The following is a 24819-nucleotide window of genomic DNA, read 5'->3' on the forward strand; positions in this document are numbered from 1 at the left end:
GCAGATGCTGCCGAGTAAACATATTATTTGGAATCTTATGCTGCTTTTTTCTTCTTTATTATAGTGTTTATAAAAAAGGAAAGACGTCGCATTAGAGAATATAAGACGCAGGATTTAAATTAACAACATTTAGCACTTTGTATGTTACAGGTTGTGACGTTTCGGATATGCTCAACACATCCTACTAAACATCCTGCGATTAAAAAACAGTGACTTAGATGTTCCCATATGTGACCGTAAACAATTAATAAGCTATAAAGTCCCTTTCATTCACTACTATTATTCCTTAGAATATATCTACAACCACTGTTTTCTTCTTTTATTTTAAAGCAAATAAAGGCGACTGAACATTTCTTATACTTAATTTTTTTAGGGATCTGTCGTTGCTGAATTGCAGGGAATAATAATTCCGGCAAAACCTTTACATTTAATTTGCTCCTCTCCTCTAACCCTGACAATAATCAATCCACTAAACTCTATATTGCACATAGCAAATCATTTGGAGTTGAATTGGATTATTGGATTGGATTATCTTGTAGTGCATTATATTCGGCTATGATGATTTTGCATATAAGCAAATTGTACACTTCATTTTCAATGTAAATATTGCATAGAAATTATATTAATATTAATATAAGGTAAAATTTTTGGCATGGCTTCGCAATTTTGAAGATTCAAATATCCTCCTTCAGAGCCGCTGTGATGCCACATTATCAGCAGCTCTGCAAAAAAAAAAAACAACAACAAGACATGAACCCGAAGTAGTGATTCATCGATATCATTCTGGCCTGGTTTGAAATCAGCTGCCACCGTTTGTTTTTTCTCTCGACCCATTTCAGTTTCCAGGAACAGCCAGAATGTAACCAGATCGGCTCTTGGTGAAGTCCGGCTGCGATTGGTTGATCTTGGGTTCGACGATGACCGTGCACTTCCTGCCGTTCATGCTGCACTGGATGGGGCTCACGATGTTCACCTGCAGCTTCCTCTTCTCGCTGCAGAGACGACAAGAAGAAAAAGGAAACATTGAGTTAAGATCGGAGCTTTCAAATTAGCTTTATTCCGTGTGTTTTACTGCCTTTTTATCCTCTTAAAGTATAACGCCTCACCTCAGTGGATTCACACGACACTCAGTCATTGCTTATTCACGAGAATATATTTAGATGCATGAGTGTGAACATGTGTGCGTGAGAGAAAGTATGAGAGGCTGTTTAGGCCATAAATCATACTCGCTCTCATACACAGCGGCATAATCTCACGAAAAAAAAAACCTACTGAGCTGTTAACGGTCTCAGGGAACATAAATCAGACCTGATCAATGTTCAGACACAGACACAGTATATCTTTGCCTGGAGTATCGCGAGCATGCAAATTATTGTGCATATATTTCATCAGATAAAATCAAGAACATGAATATGTATAACAGATATAAGAGGGGAGGGTGCAGAAGGTTATACATTGCTGAAATATGCACCGGATTAAGTAACACGCAAACAGCTGTTTCATACAATGACACAGTTATAGAGATAAGTTCACTGTATGTTACCGAATGATTACTCAGCAATATATAAATATACATACATACAGTGCTTAACACATTTATTAGACCACCTGTCATCTTTTTTTATATCCAGATTTGTGCCGGCTCCACTGGGCTTCTCTGATAAATGAATCAAGCCAAACATAGACCACTAAATTTAAAAAAAAATAAAATAACTATAATTTGACATCTTAATAAAGAAATAAAAAAGTGCTTTACTATTATGTATACATACATATAATCACAAGAGCAAAAAATCATAATGTGATATTTTAGCATCTTAATGAAAAAGAAACAAATCGAAATTAGAAGAACACATACACTTTCTCATTTAAAGAATAATTTTGGCACACATTTAATCTTGCAGTGTCTTTCTATTTTAATATTGTACTTGCTCATGTTGACTTTATGATTATTTTGCCGTCAAGAAAGAGAAAACTGAAGAACAAGACAGTGAAGACAACATTGTCCATTCATTGTCCGCTGGTCAGAGAGAGCTCCTTCCATCCTTGTCTTAAGATAAGCTCAGCTCATCAACTGCTGGATTAAATTTCATATTTATTTTAACGATGCGAGAGAGGGAATCCATCTCCTCAGCTTACTTACACAAGGAAATGCATTACCCACACATTAAAAGTATTAAAGGTGAAGTAAGTAGTTTATAGTGCCATCTAGAGGAGAGGCTGAAATTTACAACAAAGAACTGCTCCTCTGCTCACCCTCTCCCTTCCCTGAGCGCTACGGTATCCTCAGCCGGTCAAATGTCGTCCTCGTCGTCTTTCTCCGTGTCAGCAGATGAGGTTCGTGAGGCGAGGGAGAGGGCGAGCTACCGCGGCCGTAGCAGACGAAATGGAGAGAGAGGAGGCGGGACTTCCGCTACAAGTAAAGCGACGCTTGATTTGTTCTCTCGCGTTTGTCCTTACAGGCTCCGGTAGAATCATGGCGTCTCGCGGCTAACAGTGGCTATGCAACCGCGGCCCGCGACCATGTTATTTTACATGACTTTTTGAAACACTACGAAAATGAAAAAAAAAATATTATACAGCGACTAGACAATGCAGGAGCACATAATATGTATAAAAAAGTGGATTTTGGGTTATATAAACCCATAAATACTACACAGTGTCCCTTTAAGTGGGAAATGTTCAGCTCCTGATTGGTTTAAAGACTCACTGATAGTAGAGTGTATGTGCAGAATTATGAAGCTGCAGATACTCAAATATCAAACACATACAGTGTTCACATGTGTACAGACTTGAACACGATGATGAATTACAGGAGAACTCATGCAGGAGAGCGGATGAAGGTACGATCCATACAGTGCTGCCGGGCTGCAGCACAACAGCCGATTGGCTTTTAGTGCCTGTCACATCTAGTTAGAGCGTTTCTGCGTGAATGGGTGCTTTGCTTCATTTGCTCTTAAACGGGATCGATGACGGAGTGCGAGAAAAAGCGGCGTTAACTGCGAGGCAAGTCTATCAGAGGGAGAACGTAACGTAATCTAAATGGGAAAGGGAACGAGACGATGACGTGTGATAATCGTTCTCCAGCTGTTGGGAGGGAGGTGGGGTTTAATGTAAATGTAGAAGTGGTCCAGAGAGGAGGGGGCGGTGATAGGAAGCTAAAAGCACAACAAACCATCGCTTCCTCTGTAGTCGTGGTCGTGACACACTTTTTTCCTCACCGACACAGATAAAACGACAACGGCTGAGTCATTTTTAAACACGCCCATTATCTGCAACTCCTCTTCGACTGAAACAAAAGCCACCAGTCTGTGTCCCCTCACCTGTAAACCCGCTCATGAAAGAGGTAAAGGTGACACGTTGCACAACAATAAGTCATAAACAAGGAAAATAAAAGCTGCTGCTGCTGCTGCCCACACTGCACGCCTCTGCAGTGTGTGTGTGTGTGTGTGCGCGCAGCTCTGTATCACAGCTTAGGAAGTGAGTTGAAATACTCAGGGTAGTGCTGATGATGGTTTCTACGGCAACCCCCCCAAGTGAACTGAACTCACCCATCTGTCATGGCTGCCAGCCAGCCGATGGTACCGTTACTCTTTCTGAGTCCGTCTGAGTATGAGTATACAGTACAATCACATAATGCATGTACTGACTCCTTGTCAGAGGACACATTTGTCCCCTGAGGTGCAGCTTTTGTCCACAGTTGTCAAGTGTATAGTATATTCTGACACTTGTCCCTTTAAGGATAACGTCTGACAGGTAGACACACAAACACGCACACCTTTTGCAGAGCGACTACTCTATCGGTAAACCTCGCTTATGCATCGGCACCACAGTGCTACATTGGCATTTCAATAATCTCCCAGAGAAATGTGTCATCTGAGAGTAGAAAAAAACAACAAGATCAGTTGAGTCTTAAGGTCAGTGGATGGCCTTTCCCATCCATCCGCAGCTGGTCTGAGCCCCCGAGGGCAGACTTTGTCCTTCACTGGACGGCCTATCGGCCTGGAAAAATCGATTCTTTCCTTTGCTGTATCCCCCCCCGCCATCCCCCCGCCCTAAAGAATTTCGAGGAAGAGGGTGAACAAGGAGAATTTAAAAGTGGTTTTGCAGAAATGAAGAATATAAGGAAGTGCAAATTTGTCATGGCATCAGCATGATTTAAGTGTGGTAAAAAAAAAAGAGAGTGAGGGGGAAGAGGTACAGGGAACAATGATTCAGGCTATTTTGGGGGCTGAGGAGCCAGGATTACCTTCAGTCTATGAAGCCATCCAGTACCACATCTGAGTCATCCCTCTAATAGTGTACCTGGCTCTTCCCCAAGTCCTCTGCTGCTGAAAAATATATGAGCGCTGCAGGTGTGGGGGGGGGGGGAGTGCCACGCTGCAAAGCTGACTTGCTATAACGATTTGTGATTTGAGGATGTGATCAAAGTTTCCTCGCTTCAAATGACGAGACAGCCATTTTTCTATAAGCCTGTCTGAGTCTCTTTCTTTGTCTGTTCTTAACATAATCCTATTGGGACAAAGGCAATATTTGCATCTGTGCCAGGTTAACCGCGAGATGAAAAAAAAGAGATGAAATGATCACAAAAAGAGACAAAAAAGTATGAGACCAGTGGTGTTTAGATTCCATTGCAGTAATAGGTCGATATGTCTCAAAGACTCGGTCCTCCTCCTCCTCTCACACAGTTAAAAAAAACAAAAAAAACAAACAAAAGGAAACTATAGTGTCTTCACATTAATATTTTAGTTTGTGGGACCACACTGAGATGAAGAGGGAAATGTAAACAGCTAGAGAAAAATCATCTGCACTTGTGGGTGTGTGAGCCTTTATGACTGACATCTAACAAAGGCTTTTCTCCACACATTATGCACATGTTGTTGGTCGGCCACAGCAGGATCACGTGTGGACTGAAAACAGCACGCTGTTGGTTCATTTACAGGAGAAATCGTTTAAATAATCAGTATTAAGAGGGGATGTGTATATCTTTCCACCCCTCTCAACTTTATGGATGTGCATTTAACACCAGACCTGACACAGCACATCTTCCCTTCACTGTCATACACCCCCCCCCCCCCCTCGCCTTTGCCGCCTCTGTCTCACATGGCTGCACTGCTCATCTCACGTGCTTAAGTGTGCTGCATTCACACATACAGAGGAAATGGAAAGACACACTCCAAGCATGGAGTCGATGCAGAAGATACACCTGGAGGGTGTAAGTGTAATGATTGTCTCAGGCTAACGTGATCAGGGTTATAGGACTGATTCAAAGTGCAAAAAACTGTTTTACTAATGTTTCGGCTCCAGATAGAGACAACGCAGATGTTCTTAGAAGAAATTGGGCAGATTTTGATAGAGAGGTTGATGTTTTGATTCTCCGCAAAATTAAATAAAGGCTTAATATTTCAAGTTTGGACTAATTTCTGCATTAGGAAGTGATGCTTTCGCATCCTTTTTTTTTTAACATGCCTTTTAATCAATAACAATTTCAATTTCATGCTCACAAAATGCATCTAAAAGCTGTTTTATTCTCTTATGTATGGACTCTTAATGTGCTTTTATGGGTGTTTCATTGTGTGTTTTTATCACTCTTACCATGTAGCACTATCAAAATATTGTAGCCTCAAAAGTGTGATATAAATAAAATGCATTATTATTGTCATTATTATCTCACCCAGTGGTTATTGCTTTACGCAACACAAAGTGTTACAATCTAGATCAAAGGCAGAACGGAAAACCTTTTGGAAATGATTTTGTTTATTTTAAAATTGACTGAGAATAACTGAGAATCTGAACAATTATAAGAGAACAAATGATGCCGTGGGCAGCCTTTTGCTCGCAGTGTTTCCTGAGGTACAGTAAAGCACGTCCAGGTAAGGACATCTCCTTTTATATCAGTTTGCTGCCTCCCCTCTCACTGTGTGTATCTCCACTTCTCAGCTGTTATCTTTTCCACTTGCTGCAGACAAAAAGAGCTGTACTCACAACAGGAGAGATTAACAAGTAGGCCATTAAATAGACTAGCAGAGGGGAGGAAATGCACTGGCAGCAAAAATGGTATTGATTAAAATGTGCACGTAGGGGGTAAAAAAAAAGAAATAAAAGAAAGGCAGAACAAAAAAAAAGGAGGAGGGGGGTCGGTTCTTAGTATACACACAGAGTAGTGGAGTTCATAGGTGAAGCTGCCAAAGTGAGTCTTACATCAAAGCAGTCCACACAGTTGCTGAGCATCAGTCCTGCTCCAGGCGCTTTGCACAAGCCAGACAAAGAGAGTTGGTGATAAACTGTGCCAAAGTGGCCACGGGTTTACATTGTAAACCAATTTTCCATCACTCTATCATACGAGCTGCCGTATATACAGTATCAGTGCACGGCAGCGTCTCAAGATACATTTGCTTTTATTAATATTATGAACTCAAATAAGGCTCCACTTGAAGTGTGGCCACACGTGAACAGTAAAAACAGGTTTAAATCAGGCCTCCTTGTTAATATTCCCAGCTTCTCTTTCTTTCTGCACAGTAAGCGAGATCTGGGAACGCTGCAGTGAAGAAATAGAGTTGCTGACTCTATAAGTGTCTCCAATAACAGAAATGTACATTCATATAAACGTCACAATGCTTACAATGGTGATGAATCTTCATTATGTGAAGGTGCACTATTAAAGGAGTCATATTATAGCATATTTCTACAAGCTAACCTAGTTCCCTGGTGTCCTAATGAACATGTCTGTGACATGCTTTGGTCAAAATACCTTAAGGATGAAGCACCACAGCAGTTCAATCACCCTGACAAAACAGCCCAGTTGGTTTTGAGTTCCTGTCTCTTTAAATAAAAATGAGAGACAGGAAACTACGTCAGCTAACAGCAGTTAGCATTTGGAAAAGCCAGTATTTGCCGACTCTAGCCGGCACATTGCCGTCATATATAAAATGTATCCACTGGACACGTAAATCCTCTGAGGCTCTAAGTTTGTGTAGAACTCTGTGCTGCACTGTGCAGCCAAGAATAGAACACTTTACGCCGACTTCTGTTCTTCTGAATACACAGCGGACAAAGCGGAGCTCTGCGAGACAACAATTCCAGGAAATTGCACAATGTGACCCCAGATTGCGTGCAGAAGTCAACATGGCGTGTTTTATCTCCTGTACTTAGACTGAGGAGGACCACAAAAACATGAGTGAGTCATCTTTTTTCACACTTCGCCTACACATAGGGCCTCCAGAGTCCCAAATATAAGTATTAAAATGATTAAAACGTTGATTTTGCATAATATGTCCCCTTTAATTTCGCTATAATACTGACACGATATTAAAAAAGTGTGTCCTGTGGATGCTATGACATGTTTTCCTTCCAACTCTTTGTAAGAAGAGAAACTGGAGTGGGCTACAACATGTGCGCTGACCACTGGTCGGTCTGTCCACATGACATCTGGAGATACACGCTCCCCCGTTTCCCTAGGGTGAGGCGGGTGAGTGACGGCTATCAATAACCACTACTTGTGCAAGCTGTTGTGTTCAGAGATGCCTTGGATAAAGAAAAGACACTCTCGTCACCTCAACATCACCCTGTTTAAGTGATCAGCGGGACACGGAACAGAACCGGAAATGTACAAAGCAAACACCCGCGTCTCTGGGGAGGGACAGTGCCGTCGCACCACAGATGGTGGAGGTTGCCCCACACTGACGAGTCACAAAAGCCAAACGGCGGGAGGGTTACACAAGAGTGTGTAGGGTCAATCCTACCATTGTTCTTCTCTCTATGCCATGAAACTACCCAGTCAAATGTTACTCAGAAGGATCAGAAGGACTCTCTAACCATGTCGAGCATGAGTAAGAGTTGGCGTAAAAACACATCATGTAACTCGTGTCAATAAGCTGGCACACAGTGAGTCAAACACACAAGACAAAGACAGGCGAGCTTCAATTAGTTGCTCATCGCCGTAGGGAGACCACTCACTTTTCTAGTGTCTGCGCCTCCAATTCTGTTCATTAAAGCCAATCAATGTGTCAATCAAAGGATCATCTATTCTCTTCTGCTGACACGCTGCTGCTTTCTGTTCAGCGGTGGGAGGGTTTGAAGATGCAAAAATCAATCACAATCAATTTCACTGTGGTTTTAAGGATAAAGGGAAACCTCTACACAAATGACTTCCATTATTTTCACTTTATTGACATATGGAAAAAAGGAATATGCATAGCTTTATGAGACGAGCAGCTTCTGAACTCCTCTGTGCTTACCCGACACACGTGTTTTACCATTTGTAAGATCTAAATAATGAGCTATGTAATATATGGCGATCGTAAGGTCAGTGAGGTTGATTTACTCTGGGACATTAGAAGGAAGGACAAAAAGGCAGGCATTAAACAAAAGGACACGGGAGGCTGCAGAAGTTGGTTTTGCAGCACGAGATGAACGAGAGGTGTATTGACTAAAGTGATGTGAGGAAGATGAAGTGTGGGTGGGAAGAAAGGTGAAGGGACCGGGGTGGGTGGGAAGTAAAGACGGAAGGGCGGGACACGGAAAATAAAGCTTGATGAAAAAACATAAGGTGGGGGGGGGGGGGGCAGATTAATGGCAGGTGTGAAATGAAGAAAGGAGGCAGGGACAGGAGCTGGATGAAGGATGGGGAGGAGAACGAAGGAGCAGGGACAGGGAGGAAAGGAAAATCAGGAGGAGGAGGAGGAGGGAGGAGGAGAGAGAATGGTATAAGGCCAATCATAAGTGGCTTGACAATGGGAGATGGTATGCCGCTGTTGCTGGGTGGAACATGTGTGTTTGGGGGTTGGGGGTGGGGACTGTGGGGCAAATGTAGAGGTCAATGATGAGATGGAGTCTATAGTCGATGCTATAGCAATGCTCTCTTTACAGTGATTATACTGTATATATATACAGAGGCAGTCTCTTTGCAAGTGAGTGGCCAAGCTGCAGCCAACAGATGAAGAAGAAATGTGTGTGTTAACCTTATATACCAGGATTATATACCATACATTTGCATGTGTGTGTATGGAGATAAAGTAAAGTAAGAGAGGCAAGGTTGAGAGGACGAGGGATGGTGATTATATTGGACAAAGGATGTTGAAGATGGAGCTGCTGGGCAAGAGTGAAAAAAAAAGAGGAAGACCACAGAGAAGGAGATCGAGGATGTTGTTTACATGAGGACAAGGTGGAGGCAGATGATCTGCTGTGGCGACCCCTAAATTGGAGAAGCCGACAGTAGATGCAGTACATATATAAACCCTCCAAAAAAGATGAGGTCTTAAATTAATGGCGTGACAGCAGGAGGCAAATTTGGAGCGAGCCTTTCAAGCAAATTGCACTTGCTCTGTGTTTGTGATTAGTGTTCAAAAACAGAAGCTAATGAACAGCAGGGGACAGTGTTTAAATGTGTTTTTGAACTGTACGGGTATTCAGAAAGCTTTGATAAACAAAATAAAATAAAAAAGAAGCCGTTTCTGAATGAAATATAAATGCTCATAATGAAGTGACAGCTTTCCAAATACACTTCAGAGGTAGAGGGACTTCCATTCAAATTGTGTAAACTTTAGATACAAACAACTCTTATCTCTGCCCATTAGACAGCATTTAAATGAGGCTTAAGTGTTCTTTTTTGTTGGATCTGTCAACAAGTCAGAGCTGAATTAGAGGGCTTCATTGTGCTGTGAATAGCGCTGGTTTTTAGCTCCATCAGTGAATTGTTTGAATGTCTTGAAATGAAAATGGAGAAATACTGTTCATCAAAATGTCTTAGATCCTAAAGTGATGTCTTTAAACTTCTTGGTTTGTCCATTGATTGTCAAATGAATTTAGTAAAACAACTGATCCAGTGCTTTTGTTGACTCCTCATGTCATTTTATCTCCAATTCACTATGAAATGTTCTTCATTATCCATTGACACATTTGCATGGATGCATTTTTGTGCCAGTGTTCGAGATTAAAGAATGTATTGTCCCACTGGTCAAAAAAATCCATTTAATCCCAGGTTTAACACTACGATGAGCATAATATTCAGGCCATTAGCGTAGCTGGTAGCTATAAATCCTTTAGTGATTTTTTTTTTTCCGACAGTGACCAGTATTTTTGTTTGTAGTTTGAAAGACTTTAAGTAAGATCATCACTTTTGTAGAATTAACATACACTGCAAAGTGTGTTTGCCCTTGGTGAAGCACGTGGCGACAGAAAGGTTGTTTGGTATTAAATCAAGGTCGCTGCAGAGGTAAAGTAGGTCGGAGAAACTCATATTATTCACACACACATTCCTTCAATTCAAACAAAACCCTGGACACAAAGTGCACATTTCCACTTAAACAGGCAGAAAAAGAGAGTTGAATGTTGTGGTCGTACACAAACATGCAGACACACACAAACACATGGATCAGCCTGGACACTTGGCATCTATAACTCCATCCACAACCAGCCTCCTCCCTCAGGCTGCAGCAGCATCGTGCCAATGAGACAAGCCGGCCTCCACACTGTCCCACATAACAACAAGGACTCCAAATGTGAGTCTAAGTCTCATTTATGTGTGCAGGAGCATTTGGGGACTTGGAAAACTGGAAGTTATACAACAACAATGCACACGGATTATCCTTCAAGACCCGATGGTGACCAAAAGGGAGGCAGCATCTAATTCCTCTTTATCTTATTTAACAATTCTCTCAACTACTGCGAATTAAACAATAACAATGTGCAGTGCTGTGTAAACACATGCAGCTGTAGAAGACATTTGCATACAGAAAAATATCTTTAAAACTTAGTAGCATGGGAGCCTTCTGGCAGACACACAAGACAATATTTTAGGATGTTTATAATAAATACTATATATGAAGAATAGAAATTAATAAAACGTGTTCCTGACAATCAATAAAATAATGTATGCAAAGCTAAAACAAAAGATTTAGCTCCTTTTCTCTGACACACATTTCCATCCCTCTCATGTTTTTCCTGCTCTGTACTCCATTGTTTTGTTAGCATGTAGCTCTGTCTCTGTTCCTCTGTCTGTGGTCTGGGGCGAGATTGTGCCATTATTATCTCCCGCCAACAGGGTTATTAATGGATGGCATATGTATCAGACATGCATGGATCCAGTGGTTGCCATGGGAACTGCATCCGCAGCACCACAGAGAGAGGGAGAGGGAGGAGGATGGAGAGGAGTGGAATGTGAAGTGAAAAACAGGTGGGGGAGGGGGAGGAATAGCAGTGGGACGGGTGATGGATGGAGAAAAAAGGGAATAGGGATGGAGGGGAAAGAGGAGTAGAAAGAAGCCCACTTCTATCAAGTCTGAAATATTTGATTCAGCAGAAAGGGGTGACCTTGGCGAGGGAGACAAAGGCAGCTCGGCTTTCCCTCTCTCTGTTTTTGTCACCACTTCTCTCTGCCACCCTCCCCGTCATCGCCTTTTTGTCTCACTGTTATAAATAATGTTCGCCCCATCTCCAGATTAACAAAAGAAAATGCACTCTGACACATTTATTCAGCTACAGTCTTTATTCTAAAACACGCATTAGACTGTGCAACTAAAACACTCGACAAATCTAATCCTTTAAGTGAAAGAAAGATAAACCACGTGCTGCAAATGCTCTTTACATTAGTGCAATTTAAAATGTTGAATTTTTTTACTGCCATTCTGCTCATCTTACTCATCTTTTTAAGGGTTAGGGTTAAAACAAAAACAAAGGTACAGGTATGGGCATCAGCCCTCACATCCTGTTCCTTTGTTTTTGCATAATTACTTTATGGCCAAGCCCTAGACTGTTTATAAGTGCAGTCTTCCACTTAACTGGTTAAAGCTAACCAAGAAGTATAAATATACTGAACAGCCATCTGGGGGAAACTCAGCTGGTTGCAAAAAGCCTACTCCTGACATGATTTACACCCCTCAGTGTCGCTTTTCATGTGGAATTAAAGGTCTAAATTACTAGTTTCAGCTCTCAGTTTTGTAAATTAGGTTAATTATGTTCACATTTAGAGAAAAATAGACAATTAACTATGTCACATGAGTGGACACCAGTTTGATTGACAGCTGGTTGTAGGTAACGTCTCTAAATTTGGGATTTAAAACCTCATCTCAAACACTGAATCTTGACGAGCTCAGACTCTTATAGGTGACGTCTTTACTCGTTGCAACTTGGTTCATACACCAAAAAGTGTCATTATGGAGTCGGACATCACTTTTTCAAACGAAATAAATGAATAAAAACTTCACCGACGCCAACATGTCTCATAGCCATGCATCACTATTGCAGACTAACGTGATTCTCGATAGGTCATCTGAACCAAGAACACGAGCCGATCAATACGACAGATCTCATACTCGACGTCTTTTTACTTCAGACTTTACTTTTTCTCCTTTGTGTCCTGCCACTTCCTTCACTTTTTCCATCCTGTTTTTTGTTCACCTCCAAGGATCTGCTTTGCAGCGACAGAGACCGTCAGCGTGGGGCTAAATGTTTTGGGTCTTCAGAGAAGAGGGCAGGAGTAAGGGCATAAACAGTGTAACCACAGATCAATAAAAGACTGTGCACTGCACACTGATGCTGACTCATGGTGTAGGATCGGAAAGGGGGGAGTGAAGGGGAAAGAGAGGGAGAATGAGAGCGAGTGGGCGGTAAAAGGACAAGTGGTGGTGAAGGTTGGAAGAGAGTAAGAAAGAAAAATTATGAATGGACATAACCCTGCTCGAAGACAGATATGAGGGCGGTAAAATGTGTACACATCTATCTCTGAGATGGATCTGAAGGGAGAGACACTAAGAAAAAAAATGTCACGGTCAGATCAGATCTTAACCTCGAGAATAAATCATCAGCGGCTGTGACAAATGAGTATTTTCTTTATCGATTAATCCATTAATCCAGATTTTCCCCAAACACTGGCAGTGGAAAACCTTCACAGACCTGCAGTTTGGATTCAGACAGATTTATCAAAGCAACAGTTTGTCATGGATTCATGGATTTCCTTCGACCCAGCAGAAGATGAATCCCAAATATATTGAAATGTAGTGGACCATCAACTCTCAAAAACTAATTTGAACATTTAATAACTGAGTTTAGTCAGGGATTTGCACAGTAAGTGTGTCTTTATAAAATGTGTCCCCATTAAATGCTACATTATCTGCTTGTTAAAGAGTCATCCGTCTTTTTTGATACACTAAAAATTGAGAGGACATCAGCTGAGGGCTAATAACTTCCTGTCAATGACTCTCATCACACACACACACACACAGCAGTGTCAGCAGTGGTAGCAGTCGGTGGAGCCAAAGTCAAGCTGTTGCTACAGAAACAATCCACAGAGCTTTTCGAAGAAAAACCAATTCCAGCTGCTTACACAACACAGAAATTACAATGACAGAAAGACAGCGGAGATTTACGAGATCTTGGGATTTATCGCCGTCATAGGACGGCTCAGAGAGGAAGAGTAAACACATTTTGCACCACGGCATGATCTAAACACAGTTATTGGACAAGTATTTTTTTTATTAGTAGTAGAAGTAGTAGAATCTGAGAATTGAGGATGTGGTGGAACATTTCCACATTTAACTGTTCAGATCTCAATGGGAAAGTGTGTGATGCAGCAAAGACGGCAGCAAAAGAACTAGTAAGAAGAATTACTATGAGGAAAAAGTAAGAAAAATGAATGAGAAGACATTTCAAAACATGATAAAAGAACTGAACTTATAACAACTCCTCGAACCTCTAGTTGCCCTCTGGGCATCATTCAGCCAGTCTCCTGTAGCATGGGGTAAAACATCCTGCTTCAGGGCACAGCAGATTCCTTTTCCTCTTCATCTAATATCACAGCTTTTTTTTCTTTCTTTATTCAAAAAAACTTCCATTTCTATTTCATTCAAGGTTCGGTCGTGAACAGAGAAACAAAAGCCAGGTGATAATAAAGACCAGCTACCAAGTATAATGACAGGTCATAGTCTCTTCTTCTACTTATTATTATGATATACTCATTTGTTTTTATGAGATTAAATAAGTAACTTGGCATGTTGGAAAATGATGTTAATGTGAAATCTGTATGCAGTGATAAGTCAGCAGTTGAAAAATGGAATAAAAGCTAAAGGAAGTCATTAAATATTAGTGGATGAAACCAGGAACATAATCAGTCGATGCATTATTGAAACATGACTCTTGTACTGATGGATCTATTTGAGCTGCATGAGTTCTTTACATTTATGTCATCAATAGGTAAATATATTCACATTATCAAGTGAATGAAACAGAAAAAGCCAGGTTTTCTCATCTCTTGGTCGGAGATTTTTTTTTTTGGTTATCAATTAGAGAGGGGGCGGAATATTCTGATCCGCCTGAATGGTCCGACTGGTTTTTACAGAGAGTGTTTCTGAGACAGATGCAGGGTGCAGAGTGTCTACACAGCTCGTCTAAATATAGGCCAGAGCGGAAGCACATCCTTAAATATTTCATCGCTGCCTTCTTCCCCAGAAATGAAGAAGCATGAAACCAGGGGATAAAAAGAGACGGGGTAGACTAGGAACGACAGAAAAAGATGAGTAGGAGGAAAGGGGGTGGGGGGTGACTGAGGGGAACTGAGATCAGTACAAAGAAATAGCTAAAAATAGAACGCAAAAAAAGGAGAGAGAGGGGAAAGGAAAGATGAGGAGTGAAGAGGAAGGAGGGCTGAAAGCATGGAAATCTAATCCCTCCTCATTTATGGGTAAAATAAGAATAAAGTAGGTCTGAATTTCTCTAGACAAGTGGTGCGTCATGGCTGATAAGAGGGCGATCTTGTTGTGAATGAGTTGCAGAGAATCACTTTGGTTTGTTTAAACCGTATCAAAAAATCTAAATTCAAAATAACGTGCAAAAAACCCCCCCCCAAAAAAAGGATTAATGCTGCACAAAAACTGTTATATGGTACATGGAAATTTAAATAGCCAGACACAGACATGACAGGAAGAGGGTTTATTAACAGTCCGCCTCTGCCTCGCTGTCACTTTCAAGTGGATAAAGCGCTGCTGCTGTAAGCTGCCCTGCTGACTATTGTGCATATTGTGCACTGTGCAGCATGTTGAAGGAGAGATAAAGGTTAAAGCCGTGTACAGGGAGCCTGCGATATACTGGGGACACTGCATGCAAAAGATCATACGCGGTGGAGATACTTAGCCACAAGCTCAGTCACACGCAGACTTCCTCGCAGGAATTCCTTCTTATGCAGAAATGCGAGCAAACAAACAGGGTGCATATTTGCACATGCACCGTGTGCCCTTTGTTCTGTCGGTGGTTTTACAATGATGGATGAGCCGGCATGCGGAGCACATGGAGGGTCATTACGTGAGGCCCAGCGGAGGCCTTTCATAGCCCGACACCTACAGAGAAGTGAGCTCCACAATGAAGAAGAGATACCGTCACAGAATGGCAATGATGGAGCACGCACCGACACACACACGGGTTCAAGGAGCTATCCTTTTAAGGACGATGCAATGACTTAGATTCATTTAATGGGCCGCTTCACCCAAGGAATATACAGTTTTTTTTAACTAATTTCCAGGGGTAAATGTGCTATTCGATCATCAGACAGTGGATCTGAGACACACGTCTCATTCCCACAACAACAGAGAACGTTGGGATTGAAAAAATAAATAAAAAATTGACAAAAAGTCAACATCAAAGTCGCTTCCTTCAAAGAAAATAAGAGCCCTACACTTGCTTACTGTGTAATTTCCAACTCTGTAACTTAAAATCATTATGATGCTTCTGTGTTTCTTTAATTTACATTCTATTACAAAGTGGGAAAACACACACACACACCCCCACACACACACCAAGATGAGAGGCATGCCCATCTGTCAGTGTGCACACATTCTCTGTCTCTGTCTCTCACCCACAGACAGTCACACACACACAGTCACACACATTGTGCAGGAGTCGCCAGTGAAATGAAATAAAAACACGCTTTATCAATGGGCCAAAAAAAATGAAGAATGATCAGATTTGATTGACTCACCAGACAGTACCACTGTACCATTGTTTGATTGTTCCTGGTCACAGTGACCTTTGACCTTTGCCATGGCAGGTACATGATTGTTCCTCATGTAAAAATAAAAGATTCATTATCAATCCTAATAAGTCACTGCCACAAAATGTGAGGCCACAGTGACCCTAACCTCTGACCATAAATAAATCAGTACTATTTTCGTAAGGTACAAGTGGGTCCACGTGAACATTTGTACCAAACATATTGTGTGATGGACAAAAGAAAACACTACACCTCCAGTTATTGCTGTTTTCGACATAAAATGGACAAACTTGTGGGATTCTATAACTCTTTGACTGGTATTTTAGCACCTAACAGTAGTCTGTTATACATCAAGACTTTCTGTTATGTAATGCAGCTTTCTGTGAACAGTTTGACTGCCCTTATCAAACCTCACCCAATATTAAGTGGGACAGACAGGAAATCCGCTTGAATTAATTCTAACCTTTAACCATATTGCGATCACCCAAAAAAAAAACAATATGTGCGGTTTGCCTATTCTTGAATGTCTTAAAGTGACAAATAAGGCTTCAACCTTATCTTCAAGGTGTGGAGACTTCATTTAAGCATCTATACCAGTGTGCTCCTCTGCTTTGGAGGGTGGAAACAAAAACTAACGCTACGGCCTTCACTGTATCCTGTCCTGAAGAGAGCGCTGAGCACAGATTAACTGACCATTGTGGTTTAAATGAGGACAGCTGTGGCTGTGCTCGATAATCCTACAGCCTCATACAGGTCATACAGAGGCGAGTACCTCACATCTGGGCCAAAACCATTTGATCTGATATTGTGTCATTTTTTCCGTCTTTTTTTTGTCATTTTTAATACAAAGAAATACAGCAGAGAGTCAAATCAAATGCAGTGGGGACAATATGTTGAGCTAACGTTTCCAGTACATGGGCTTACCAGCTTCACTTGGGAGGCTTGGACATGCAGATGAAGCCTCATCCAGGTGGATAAAGGCCTAATTCTCATATTTTTTTAGAATCCTAGTGGTCAAAACAAGATTTTTGAGATAAAACCAACATCATTCCAAGCTAATCTCTGGCCACACATTTGTCTGAGTTGTGTGCAACAGATGGAGAGTGGGAACTCGAGGGTTTTTTTTTTTGTGCTCGGCTCTGCTCTAACAATCACCTGTGTTTGTGCAGCAATCAGAGGTCACCTGGTAATTACAGCGAATACAAAATAGCCTTGGTCACATGAGATTCTGCTTGCACATCGATTATACGCCACCCACCACCACCTCAAAAGTAAAGTCTCAACCTGTGGGAAACACCGCCAATTAACCGAGAGGGATTTTTTTTTCCTGCATAGTAATTAGAAGAGGCTGAAACCTTTGCCATCGTCTCACTCACAGGTCATTTCTCAAACAAACTTTTTTTGGACAACAGATGAAACTGGCTGATAAATGAGCAACTTGTTTCCCCAGTGATTCCCTCACTGCTTACCTCTTGAAGTGGCTCAGCAGGGTGCCGACCAGCTCCCCTATGCGGCTCTCATTGGCAGGGACCATACCCTTCAAGCACACGATCAGATCCCTGCTGTCCTTGGTGTGGAACACAACCAGCTGGTCCTTCCCAGGGGACACGCTCATTCCCGTCACCTGTGACAAAGCCATGAAGGAGAAGGACACGTACAATTTAACATAGATAAACATGTGCTTACTGTGGAAACTGCAGAGAAATAGTAGGAAAAAACCCATGGAGAAATCTATTACAGCACCAATGCAGCATTTACACACACACACACAGCTGTACACACTTATCAGGAGGTTTGAATCTACACACAGCCCAAAGGACATGAATTCCCCGGGGCGACTGCGCCACACTACAAATCATCATCCCTCACATCCAGAGGAAGGACAGGACCAGAGGAATGTGGTGTGGCTCAGCAAACCTCTTCAATCAATAGGAGAAGAAAAACATATAATGACAGCAACTGCTCGTCTTATCTATAATATAGATACATATTATATTTCAACATATTATGTAGAAATACAACTTTATCCATTACATTCTGCCATTAACAGTTCTGTGTATCTTAGAAGGTGAAGAGTTGATGCCACAACTACCCAAACATGAACCATGCAACTACTTTCCTCAGTGAGATTTTACACAAAAACATTTCGCAAAAAGACAGAGTGACACAGCAGGAAAAGCACAGCTGTGAATGACCGTCATCATACAGACAGCAGAGTGATATCATATCTTCTATTCTACAAAATCTTCTTGGTCCATTATTTATTACCTACTTCAATTGATTTCACAAATACAGAGGAGGGATTGTTCCATACAAAATCAGCAAAAAGCGACTGCATAAATGAATGATCATTTAAATCATCTCGTGGCTAGAGATGTGTAGGATTTATCCCAGTTCTGTCTTGAAATAAACTGTATCAGGACCTCAAAGGAGCGCAGCTTCAACTGCTCTCTATGGGATGGCAGAGAATAGTTTTGTTGCACTTTAGTGAGCTCGATGTTAATTGGACAAAGGCGGCAAAATCATCGCTCACAGGGAAGCTCGGCTTCTCTGGGAGTCAATGAAGCAGTGGGCAGTCACGGAAACATATACAGTACGGTAGCAGAGTCTTTGTGAATTTTGTGTAGACAAATGGCTTGTCTTTGTGTTATTACTCGGCAATAACTTGGCCTGAAATTAACTTTCCCTGTTTCAAAGACCAGCAACCGCCACTGGAATATCAATATTAGGTATCGGCCCAAGCACTTCCGATATATGGATCACACTAATCAAAGCAGCACGGCTTTAAAAACAAGAAGGAACCAATATTCACATATATCATGTATTCTGTCTTATGCTATCCTATAATGTCTCTACATTCCCCCCTTGTGTTGTAATATGTCTCTTTGAGCTGAGCTCAGGCGTTTGAGTGTGAAGGAAACAGCCACGGGGCAGTCAGCCACATGCATTAATATCCACTCACCAACACTGCGACACTGAGACTCAGTCTCTGTTGGTAGAGATGAACGGGGACAGTTTGTCACCAGCGGCTACACATCTAGCTAGTTTATTTAGCTGCAGTGTGACGCCCGCGACTTCAGAAACAAACACTTCACATAATCATCATCATGAATGAAAGCCTTGAGCAATACTTCTTCTCTGTCTCGCGATCCGAGCACAGTTAATTGCACGGAACCGGTTACATTTACATTTTTATTAAAGGCTTAACTGATTGGAACGAGAGACTGTGTTCTAATGAATCGGCTAATGACACATTCTGATTTGTTTCCTTGTTGCGTTTGTTTTTGTCTTAAGTCGCTCAATCAGTTTTACCCCAAGTATGAAATCCATTAGAGGCATTTATCTACCCGGCCATCTGCTCACTCGTTTGTCACTGCAATCTGCACAAATGTGAAAAAAACAACAACAACAACAAAAAAAAACCTGAGGATCATCAAACATTTCATTACTGCGATGAGAATGATAAAGAGTGAGGGCTAAATTGTGCAATGATTTGTTAGTTGTTCGTTTGTGTCAAGTCAAGGCCCCAGACTGCATGCTGTGCAATCTGTATGAAATCCAAACAATATCAAATGGGAATTCCTGATTTATTACTATGATATTGGCTGTCACTGATCATTATTCCCATGTTCCTGCTTCTTATATTTAAGATTTTCTACTTTATTTTTCAACTGTTGATGAGAAATTTGATCAAAGCGCTCTCTGGTCTGAATTCACTGGTTGTCACGAGGACATAAATTAATTAAAAACAGCAACTTCCCCCCGTTTATTCTTATGGGAGCATCTTATTGGTTATATAACACATCCCAACAGTCCTGTAACGATATGAGGGGCGACGAAAGCAGCGCGAGCACACGCTGGAGGCTCGGCGATCAAATGACTCTAATAATATAATCAGCTTAGCTGTGCAGCCCTTCATGTTGTGGGTGCACTGCAGCAGACAGTCATCTGAAATCATCAATTTGGTCAAATACTCATTCAGATCTCATGAATTAACAGATTTGAATTATTTGGGGAATTATTTCAGAAAGCAGCCACTTTTTTGTTCATACAACATGACTTAAATATGTAAAGTCTTCACCATAAAGTCTATACACACTGGAGCTTGGTGGTGTTTGGAGGGATCAATGTGTAGAAAAAAAACAAAGTGAGAAAAAAGAAACGTCTGGAGATCAAAAGCTTTGCCAAAAAACAAAAAAAAAAAAAAAAACAAATGGAAGGAAAAGAGGAGACCGATTTGTGCACATGCCTGAACGACACCAGACATCAGCTGATCTGCCCTGCTGCTCGGTATCCATGACAACACTGTCTCCTGGGAAGTTGGCATGACAACAACGGGAAGAGAGAAGCGGCAGCAGAGAGAGGGAAAGATGGGGAAAGACAACAGTGAGATAGGGAGAGCGGTGTGGTGGAGTGGAGGGGGGGGGGGGGAGTCAGAAATAGCATGAAAAAGATGGAAGACGGTGCAAAGCTGTGAGATGACTCACTTCAGATCAGATATTTATTATTGAACTGTATCTGCTTTATTTTGCGAGAAACACGGCGCAAAGATCTCACTTCTGCGGGTCGCAGGCATTAAATTGGCGCATAAATCCTTTGGCAGACAGCTGTTGGCTCCTCACTAAAGCAATCTCTCTCTCTATCTATCAGCAACCCCCTGCAGGAGCAGCACTAAGTACACGGTGTAGGACAGCCAAGAGCGTCCTGCGGTGTGGTGTTAGCCTATCGGTGCTAATCAACACTGAGCTAACTGCTCTCCCCTCTGTTTGACCTTTTCCGATCGATATAGCTCCACGTCACGCTGCTGTGTCTCTCAGTCGAGATCACTAACTCTGGCTCCTCCTCCTTACGTTCTGCTACTCCTCTTGACTTTATAGTTTGTTTTTTATCTTGACCAATCTACTGTCCAATGCCTTTTAAATAAGCCTCTACACAAATAAAGCTGAAACCAATCAAGAAGTGATGCAGACTCACAAGTGTAAGAGTGTTTACAGAAAAGGAAACGGTGTAATCATGACACAACGGGACTTTCTGGAGCACTAAAGACAGGGTCAGAAAAATAGTCTGTTTTTTAAGGAGAATAAAGATATGCGATTCTTTAAAAACAAGTTACAAGTGTATTGTTTCAATCTCGGGCTCACAGCTGGCTACTGTGAAACTACTGTGCAAATCCTCCTCAAACCAAAATCATTCCCTACACATTTGACTTTGTTGTGCATCTTAACAACAGCATGACTGTGGATGTGGGATTGAGTCATCATAAAATAGCATGTGTGTGTGTGTGTGTGTGTGAGTATTCATAGTAACGCAGGAACATGTCAGTGCATGCGAGTGTGACTCACTGATGTGTTTTCGGACTTAAATGAAGCCCTTTGGCTCAAAGGGGAATATAATTATTTAAGGCTGTTGATACATAAACAACACTTGTTACTAGATCAGTTTGTGTTTGGCTTTGGAAACAACAAAAAGTGGAATATTTCATTAATTATGTTAATCATTCTTTAGAATTTTAGTCTTGCTGTGACTTGGTCAAAGACCCCTGTTTCCCTCCTACACCTCTGATGGCTCCCCATGTGTCTTGGGTATGTGAATAAGTGTCATGAATCAACTCAAGAGTTTGCGTGCCACCCTGAACGACCGTTAAACTACAAAACCCCTTGACTTCTGCTCTCCGTCTTTCTCTCTCTCTTTTTATTTCTCTCCCTCCGCCACCATCTGTCGAAACTCCCATCTCCACATTCTACCGTCCAGATGCAGCGATACAAGCTTTTGCGTGTCCGTCTCCAGGCTCTCTAATTCCCTCTTGTCACTTTGTCAGATTGAACACTGGGATGTCTTGTCATAGCTGTCACAGCTTCATATCTCACTCATTTCACCAGATGACGGGGTAGGGGGGGGGGGATTAATGCGCTACACCTTCTCTTCCTGTCTTATTTCCTGTGTCACCTCCAAGGTTGGTGGTGCAGTTAGCTGTATGAGCAACAATACTAACATGAATGAGGAATATGACTTTCTTTTTAATGTTTCCAGTATTGCAGTGTGTGTGAAAGACCTTCAGCTGCATAAATTAGCATCCAAATGCTCTTGTGAGATGATTTTTAGAGGCCTGGTTATCGTCTCTTCAAACGGCTGCTGAAGTGTAGACAGTTTTTTGTTTAAATAACAGGTTTGATATACATCTGTAATTTGTGTGCATGTTCTCCCTGTGTGTGTTTGTGTGTGTGTGGGGGGGGTTTCTCTGGGTTCTCCTGCTTCCTCCCACAATCCAAAAACATGCAGATTTGGGGGATTAGGTAAACTGGACACTCTAAATTGACCATAGTGCGAGTGAGAGAGTGGATGGTTGTTTGTCTCTATGTGGCCCTGTGATGGAGTGGCGACCTGTCCAGGGTTTACCCCGCCTATCGCTCTATGTCAGCTGAGATTGGCACAGCGCCCCCCTGTGACCCTCATGTGGAGGATAGAAAATGGTTGAATGGATGGATGTTGGTGGTTCAAATTGTCAAATAGTGGCAAGGGTGTTGATTTAACACATTTATAGAGAGAAAACTGATCCCAAAAGTTATCTTAGTTACCTTTGTCCACATTTGCCTGGTGTCTTGATCAATTCTGTATCATGCACAGGTTTTATTTACAGCTTTGCTGATCCCAGGTTTCTCCTCTCTATCAGTTACACCTTTTCTTCTTTTCATTAAGTACAACATAATCCATTTGCTCAATCTAGCTGATCAATAGCTGTGTGTGTCTCCCAGAAGATTTTTGCCATGTATTTATTACCCGCTAGTGGAGAATCATTTAAAAAATGGTAATGAATGAATGAAAACAGTGTTGAGTACAGTGTAGAAAACAAAATAGATGTGGAATATTACATGACTAAGCTGAGAATCAGTGCTGGAAAGTGCAGTTTTCTGCCTCGACTGTGGAAGCTGTTGCACTCGGTTGCAACTAATAGCTTCCATTAGTGATCGGCCTTGAAAGCTGGTTAGCGAAGCTTAGAATAAAGACTGGAAACTAAAAGTGTAGCTCAGTGTTTTCTAACTAGGTCATTACATTAAAAAGAAAAAAGCAGAGAGTGTGAGATGACTGAGGGAAATGCAGCATATTTTTTTTCTCGCAGCATTTGTTGTCGTTGAATGAAGTCAACACATACAGGACACGTTTGCCATGGGAACAGCCTCATGTGTGGCGACCTATCGGAGCATGAATAAGAATCAAGCCAATTATTGAGGTGAGAGAAAGTTTTGCATAATTGATATGTTGCCAAATATAAACCTCGGACTGGTGGGAAATCAGAGGTAATGCCGTCATGTGTCACCTCGGCTTCTGCCACGCAATCAACCAGCAGTGCGTCAGACACCTAATCTCAAATAGAGCTTCAGATAATACTTGAATACTTGTACCAGAAGCAGCATTTTCACTACATCCTTTGTTTAAACCAGTGAATCTGTATTTGCTGGCGAAATGACCATAAAATAAAAAGTTTCATCTTCATTTTATGACCATCACGTTGCACATAATTTGAGTTCGTGGCTACGGATGCGTTTCACCCTCTGTGAGAATTAACACATTTGTCATCATCGTTTTACAGCCTGAAGAGGTTCTGAAGTCGTAAAAAATAAACAGCATTTTTGAGTGAGAATGTGATTCGTCTAAACTCCCTCTCCTGAATTCTTACAATCTCTAATTGTGAGCTTTTAATTTGTCACATATTCATATTTTCCTTTTTATATATAAATATGAAACTCATAAGCCTTGTGCGCTGTTAGATTTTCATTTTCAGGCTGCAATTTAAAACAAATAACAAAGCAATTCTGCATGAGTCATTTTCACTGTAACCCACACTGGTTCACAATAACATGAAGCAGTGCTTCATAGTGTACTGTACAGTATACTGTACGTTATGAATCATCTTCTTTCTTTTTTAAGGTGTCACCACAGTGAAGCATCTGGCCACACATTTGATTTGGCAGAGATTTTTACACAAGGATGTCCTTCCCGATGCAACCCTCCCATTGATTCAGGCTTGGCACCGGCACTAGGAATACATTGGTTGTGCCCCGCCTCTCTTGGCTAGATCCAGAGCACAGGATATTGGCAATACCTGCTCTAAAAGGCTTTTATGATATGTCATCAACATTTCTTTTGAATAAAAAAATGAAAGAAAGTGTCATACGTTATAGAGGGGGATGCTCTTCATGGGCTTGTACTGCTTGAGAGGATCCATCTTGTACAGGTGGCGGTCAGTGATGAGCACCACTCTGTCCTCTGCCTTGTGGAAACGGTTGATCTGGGAAACACAGCGCTCCTCATTAGTCACCCCACAGGACACAGTTAAGCCCCTCACAAACACACCAACAGTTGGGTGTATTCTGTTATGTTTTGGGACTGTGTGTGTGTTTGTGTGTGTGTGTTGGTTAAATTCACCTTGCGCACATTGCAGGAGAACAGCACTCTCATGAATTTGTCTTTCCGCTGCAGCTCGCTGGAGACGAGGGTGAATGACGCTGCTGTGTCGGGGCTGTCTCGCTTCTGTGGGAGACGCCATTAAATAAAACAGAGAACCTGTTTAAAACACTCCAGCGTAGAAAGCAGTGAGTTAACAGATACTCAAACACGCTCATATCAACCCTATACACCTCATTTACAGCCCTACTCACTTCAAGGTAGTTAAATATCTACCTGTTCTCTCAGGTGAATGCTTGAAGTGGACAAGATGCCAGTACTCTGTTTAGGTTATGACCTAGTTTCTGTCTCGAGTTTTTATTTTCTTATTGTTGAACAAGATCAATATCCATCAGGCAGATGGATCAATAATACAATATCTCTACAAAGTGTTATATTTA

At 41.6% G+C, this 24819-nt stretch overlaps 1 protein-coding gene across 1 annotated transcript in view; it reads right to left on the minus strand.

Moving 5' to 3' along the window:
* Positions 1-835: 835 nt before the first annotated feature.
* myo1d (myosin 1D) overlaps positions 836-24819 on the minus strand; it is a gene marked incomplete at both ends in the record, with an annotated part of 72258 nt that continues 48274 nt past the window's right edge. The window contains 4 exons of the mRNA XM_083904292.1: positions 836-992; positions 17446-17600; positions 24150-24263; positions 24401-24505. Coding sequence (XP_083760418.1) covers positions 836-992; positions 17446-17600; positions 24150-24263; positions 24401-24505 — 531 coding nt within the window. The remainder of the gene's footprint in view (positions 993-17445; positions 17601-24149; positions 24264-24400; positions 24506-24819) is intronic.

Source organism: Microchirus variegatus, assembly GCF_963457635.1.
Source record: "Microchirus variegatus genome assembly, chromosome: 17".
In the NCBI taxonomy this organism is placed as follows: domain Eukaryota; kingdom Metazoa; phylum Chordata; class Actinopteri; order Pleuronectiformes; family Soleidae; genus Microchirus; species Microchirus variegatus.